This window comes from Mus pahari, chromosome 10 (assembly GCF_900095145.1).
Source record: "Mus pahari chromosome 10, PAHARI_EIJ_v1.1, whole genome shotgun sequence".
Taxonomy (NCBI): Eukaryota; Metazoa; Chordata; class Mammalia; order Rodentia; family Muridae; genus Mus; species Mus pahari.
The window spans coordinates 70,556,975-70,563,766 of NC_034599.1; the positions used below are offsets into that span (position 1 = coordinate 70,556,975).

The window sequence follows — 6,792 nt, forward strand, 5'->3', positions numbered from 1 at the left end:
GCCCCACCCGGGGGTCCATCCCTTAATCAGCCACCAAGTGCAGACACTATTGCATATGCCAGCAAGATCTTGCTGTAAGGACACTGATATAGCTGTCTCTGTGAGGCTATGCCAATGCCTGGCAAATATAGAAGTGGATGCCCACAGTCATCTATAGGATAGAACACAGAGACCCCAGTGGAGGAGCTAGAGAAATTACCGAAGGAGCTGAAGGGGGCTGCAACCCCATAGGTGAAACAACAATATGAACTAACCAGTACCCCCCTGAACTCGTGTCTCTAGCTGCATATGTAGCAGAAGATGGCCTAGTCAGCCATCATTGGGAAGAGAGGCACCTTGGTCTTGCAAACTTTATATGCCCCAGTACAGGGGAACACCAGGGCCAAGAAGTAGGAGTGGGTGGGCAGGAGAGCAGGGTGGGGTGAAGGTATAGGGGACATTTGGGATAGCATTTGAAATGTAAATGAAGAAAATATCTAATAAAATAAGTTATAAAAAAAAGAAAAGAAAAAATAAGAACTCCTTTTCCTCACCAAAATAGAATTATGGATTTTATAGTTATTTGATCTTTTTGTTCCAGTGCAACAGATTTTACTAAAAATGATAAGAAAAAAGGTTGAGTAAACCTTGCATTAGTTGATTCAACAAGCACAGGAAGGAGCAAATGTAAGAAAACATTTAGTATATAAACGCTAACAGCAGAATAAGAATTTCTGAGTTTTGCTCTTGAGTACTTTTTCAAGTTTTCCAAGCCATTTAACATGCAATGCATTGTGGCCCATTAAAATGATTAATATTTACTTAATTGTCTCAACACAGAGAGGTAAGACTTTGCCTTTAAGAAGCCAAGAATATTAATTTTGAAAATATTAATTTATGCATACATCTGTTAAAAAACCACTTTGGGAATTTTGATTTTTCAAAGGGATCTCATGAAGAAATTAAAGGTATAGAGAGACCCAGCTGGAGAGTTACACATCATTTTGAAATTGAAAGCAGTTACAAAGACCAGAATAGGGCACCAGATCTCATTAAAAATGGTTATGAGCTACCATGTGGTTCCTGGGAATTGAACACAGGACCTCTGGAAGAGCAGCCAGTGCTCTTAACCTCTGAACCATCTCTCCAGCCCTGGAAGGGGGTTAGTTAGGTAAATACACAGACTTTTTTTTTTTTTTTTTCTTGAGACAGGGTTTCTCTTTGTAGCCCTGGCTGTCCTGGAAATCACTCTGTAGACCATGTTGGCCTCGAACTCAGAAATCTGCCTGCCTNCTTGAGACAGGGTTTCTCTTTGTAGCCCTGGCTGTCCTGGAAATCACTCTGTAGACCATGTTGGCCTCGAACTCAGAAATCTGCCTGCCTCTGCCTCCTAAGTGCTGGGATTAAAGGCGTGCACCACCACACAATGTAATACACAGACTTTATATAGAAAAGCAAACTTTTAGATGAACTGGGACATCATTTTATGTCAGTTACATCATTTTATATAAGTTGACTTCCAGTTTAGTCACCAAATGAAGCTGAAACAAATTTTTACAAAATTCCTTAGAGTTGTTAATTCAAGACTTTATTCCCATACTAATAAAACAGGAAGAAATTGTAGTGTATACATGGAGTAGCAGGTTGGTCCTGACATTTAGAAACCGTGGACGAAACTTTCGTGTCACTCTGTTTTTTTTTTTTTTTCTGATTTTATTTATTTTTTATTAGATATTTTCTTTATTTATATTTCAAATGCTATTCTGAAAGTTCCCTATACCCTCCCCCGCCCCTGCTCCCCTACCCACCCACTCCCACTTCTTGGCCCTGGCCTGTCACTCTTTATTTCCTCCGAGTTCAAAACAAGGAAAAGCAGCTCTGAGATGAGGTTTTGCAGAGCAGAATGTATCAGTTTATGCCGGATAAATGCTACTTAACTATTGTCAAGTTACATCATCACCATCCATTAATTTAAATTATATACAAGAAAATAATAATTAAGATAGCTTAGTTTACCCCTCTCAAAACATAAATTGTGGCAAATTTAATGTTCAGAAATGCACTTTCAGTGATTAGCCACTCAGTTACCTGCGTTTTCTGCCATTACACCTGCCGTGTTCTCAGGCAGGAGTGGATGGACAGAAGGAAGGTAGGGGACACTCTGTCTGTTTGATTGTCGGCCAGAAATATGAATCCAAACAACATTCTAAGATAGCCTCATTTGCCTCATTTAGAGAAAGTGCTCCTATTTCCTCTGAACATAGGTCTTCATTAGCAATAAGATAATGATATTTTAAGAGAACACACTTCACTAAATCATGTTAAGTAGTGCTAGTCAGAGTCATATAGCTAAACTTTATCATTCTGGGGAGCCCCAGAGCACAGGGATGGCTCTAACTCTCATCCTCTTGTTTACGGAGGCTAATCATAGTGCCCAAGCTGTAGGTAGGCAGAGGGCCCTGATTCCCTAAATCACCTACTTTGGTGGAAAACAAACATGAGATTCTTTTGAATGACGAAGACAAGGAGTGCTATGTGTTTTGGTCATGACACTTTCAGAAGTGTCTCTCCTCTGGCTTTGGAGCACAAACACTTCGATGCTTCAGTTCCTCAGTGTCATAACTGGATAGCCATGATCTCCTCCCACCAATGGTAAGCCTTTCTCTAGTTTAGATCCCCAAGTTCTGAATACTTACAGCAGTATCAGAATCATGTCAACTTATCCAAAGAGATTTTTGTACCCTAACACAATTTTTTAAATTTATAAGTCTAGCGCTTGTATGTGTGTATGCATGTGTGTATGTATGTATGTATATATGTATGTATGTATGTGTATATGTGTGTGTATGTATTTTTTAAACCTTTTTGCAATAAAATTTTAGGAATGAAACAAGTCATTGTAAAACGTTAAAATTACTGATGATGGTAATTATAAAATGCCTTGGATATTGTGTATCATAGCAGTTTTTTATAATAATATCTCATATTATCCTAAGTAATTAAGATTTTGAAAACTCAAAAACCAGAGAAACTAAGCCATTAGGTAACAGGGAATGTTCCTAAATGAATCCTTTATGTAACCAGCTCATTAGGAACGCTGTGGTAGCCACTAGGAAAAAACTGTCAGACAGCACACTGAGTCAAATCATGTTACAATGTACTTGAAATGTATTGCTCTAAATCCTTCAGCATTTTTTTTACTATTCTCAGGAGAGCTATATCTTTTATTTCATTTGGTGGAAGGTAGTTAAAAGAGTAGAGCTGGGTTCTCACTTCACTCTGAGGACAGAGGTCTGAAGATGTTACACTTCACCCGAGCAACCATCCATGAAAGAGCCTTAGAATAGAAGAAAGCTATTTCATTCACATAATTAAGTAAGTAAGTAAGTAAGTAAGTAAGTAAGTAAGTAAGTAAGTAAGTAAATAAGTAAATAGATAACTTGTTCTCATCTGGGGAAGTCACCGGAAGTGGCCGTTCTTGCAGTCAGGTAGAGAAAGCTGTTCTGGTACATTGTCCCACAGAAGAATGAGTGTTGTTTATGCTTCATAAAGGTGGAAGAAGGAGTTTTAAGCTCTGCTGCAAAGGAATGATCCCCATTAGAGGACATGTATTTATCCTGATTGAAACCTTAGACAGCGCATACCCCAGAATTACACAGTTCAAGCATCACACGAATGTAGTTTCTGTTTTTATGGATCAGCTGAAAATAGATTTGTTTTAAATCGGAAGAATTTGCTTCATTTATTTGTCTAAAAAAAAGCCACATAATGTCCTGTGTTACAAACCCCTCTTGCTCCCCTCTTTGCTCTGTGGCTCCCTCTTTGCTCAGACTTCACTCGAAACTCTGGAAGCTTCTGTATTACCATTTTTATTCCTGTATGAAACCTAGGTTCTGGTACTTGATGCATATGGCAATCACTTTACAACCTTCACTTTAAAAATAGAAAAACATCTTTGGATAGTCTTTCCATTTAGGATCCAGGAATTTGTATAAAACCAGACGGTTATATTGCATTTGAACCAAAAGGCTGTTGGTTTGTGGAATTTCCTTTAACTGGAAACATGTATGAGTCTGTGGTTTTAGTGTTTTCTCAGTTTTATACTATCCTGCTTGTTTTCACTTTTAAAGGCCAAGAATTTATCATTGATTTCCATATTTTATAAGGAGCTAACATTTTCTCTTCATTCCTTATTTTTTTTTTTTTTCAGTTGAAAGAGACAAGGACTTTTCTCATCAGAGAAGGCATTACAAAGAGTTTCGGTTTGATCTGACCCAGATTCCACATGGAGAAGCAGTGACAGCAGCCGAATTCCGGATTTACAAGGACAAGGGCAACCATCGATTTGAAAATGAAACAATTAAGATCAGCATATATCAGATCATCAAGGAATACACAAATAGGTATCAACTTTATATTAACTATTTATCCTAAAAAGGACTGAATTTTGGTTAAAAAGCCATTGATAGCTTATGTAATTTACAACATATTTTCTTGGATGAAGGGAGATTCTGAGCCAGGTAAAGAACACTGAACACTAAGAATAAGGAGCTGGTGAAATGGTTCAGCTGTTGAGAGCTCTCAATCTTGTAGAAGACCACAGTTTGGCTCCTAGCACCCGTGTCAGGCAGCCCACAGCCACCTTTAATTCTAACTGAATCTCTCTTCTGACTCATGTCCTTTGACACCCGATATGCATGCACACACATATATACATGAATAAAAATGTCAAAATATGTCTAAAAATGAAAAGAAATGAATAAAAATTAAGAATTCCTCCAACATTTTATAGAATTTTCTACTATTGACCAATCCATGTATGAAATGGCATCATGTCTCCTCTCTGTGTTTCTTGGTCTTTGTCTCATTTTGTCAATTTGCCTTTCAGTTAAGAAAATTTGCATTTTATTATACTTAAGCAAAATTTCATATAAAATTATTTAAATGGTGCAGAATTCTGTAAACCGGAAAGGACTGGATTGCTAGGTAAGGGGTGGGATATTATACAATTAGTTATGCGTATTTTGAATAAAGATGGTTCTACTTATATTAGAACCTGACAGACAACCAGTGCACATCATTTCTAAAGATATTTGGGAACTGCATGATAACAGATGATAGATCGAAATACTAAGTGTCTGAAAATGTCACTGATAATGGGTTGATGCAAATGAAGAACCAAGTATGAACTATAGTTCATAAACGTGTTCTCTGACCTTTAATCTAACAGAGAGATCTTTTAGTTAGTCATCTTTGTGGTGATTAGGGATCTTTTTCTATTAGATATTTTCTTCATTTGTATTTCAAATGCTATCCCCTTTCCTAGTTTCCTCTCTGAAAGTCCCCTTTCCCCGCCCTGCTCTCCAACCCACCCAGTCTTGCTTCCTGGAATTCCCCAGTACTGGGGCATATAATCTTCGCAAGCCCAAGGGCCTCTCCTCCCATTGATGACCGACTAGGCCTTCCTCTGCTACATATGCAACTAGAGACACAAGCTCTGGGGGTAACTGGTTAGTTCATATTGTTGTTCCTCCTATAGGGTTACAGACCCTTTTAGCTCCTTGGGTACTTTCTCTAGCTCCTTCACTGGGGGCCCTGTGTTCCATCCAATAGATGACTGTGAGCATACACTTCTGTAGTAGCCAGGCACTGGCATAGCCTCACAAGAGATAGTGATTAGCTATCTTTGTTGAAGAGTTGACATGTTATAGCCAGAAGCTCTTCATCTGCCAGTTGCTTCCATTCAGGAGATCAGAACTTTCTCGTGGGGGAACTTCTATGTCCTTTGGTAAATATTTAAGGCTCTATGTGTAGTCACTCTTTACCTTGATAACTCTTTATAGTTCTCCAGTGTTTAGGTTTTTCTTGATATTCTAATTGTAATAGTTTCCCAAAGAACATTCTATTAGTCTCTCACAATAAAAAAATGAAGTCAAATACCTTTGTTTGACGACCTGTAGAATGCTCATGATGCCAAACAGAAAGTCACATGGTTAAATAGGTCTCAAGGGTAAAAAAAAATGTTTTAGCTGGCCGTCTTCAGAATTATTTTCTCTCTCTCTCTCTCTCTCTCTCTCTCTCTCTCTCTCTCTCTCTCTCTCACATTTTTGTTTTTTGTTTGTTTTTTTCAAGACAGGGTTTCTCTGTATAGTCCTGGCTGTCCTGGAACTCACTTTGTAGACCAGGCTAGCCTCGAACTCAGAAATCCACCTGTCTCTGCCTCCCAAGTGCCCGGCCAGAATTATTTTTTAACCGAGTTTTAGATGTGTAGCACTTATTAGTTCCCCATGGAACACCAATTAAGGAGGATCATCTTAATAAAATTTGCTCTATATGCACTGCTATTATAAGAGAACTAATAAGAAGTCAGAAAGATCTGTGTCATTTTCTTAACTGTAGTTGTTGGCCACAGGTGAGTTATATTTTTAAAAAAGTCTGAATGTAGTAGTGTTTTTGATCATTGATTTTCATTGTTGTTCTTAAAGCTACAATGTCTTGTATGTAGTCCAGGCTTGTTTAGAACTTATAGAATTTATGTCTCTGCCTATCAAGTGGTGGAATTTCAAGTGTGGCCCATAAAGTCTAGCTAGTGGTTCTACTTATAAAATTGAGACACGGGCCTGCAGAAGCAACACAGCTGCTGGGACAGACTCTTTATCTGGTTCCAGTCATCCGGCACCTTTCCCGCCCGAGGAGGGGTGTCTGCCCTGGAGGGGTCTCAAGGCCTGAGCTGGTAGGAGAGCCATCTTTGCTCTGGTGCACTGCTGAGGAGACGGTGGCCTGCAGAAGCTACACAGCTTCTGGGAAAGATCC

At 38.6% G+C, this 6,792-nt stretch overlaps 1 protein-coding gene across 1 annotated transcript in view; it reads left to right on the forward strand.

The window, feature by feature from the left end:
- The window catches only part of Bmp5 (bone morphogenetic protein 5), a 125,219-nt gene that overhangs the window by 47,661 nt on the left and 70,766 nt on the right, over window positions 1–6,792 (forward strand). Inside the window, exon 2 of the mRNA XM_021206415.1 lies at window positions 4,190–4,382. Within this exon, the coding sequence (XP_021062074.1) occupies window positions 4,190–4,382 (193 nt within the window). The remainder of the gene's footprint in view (window positions 1–4,189; window positions 4,383–6,792) is intronic.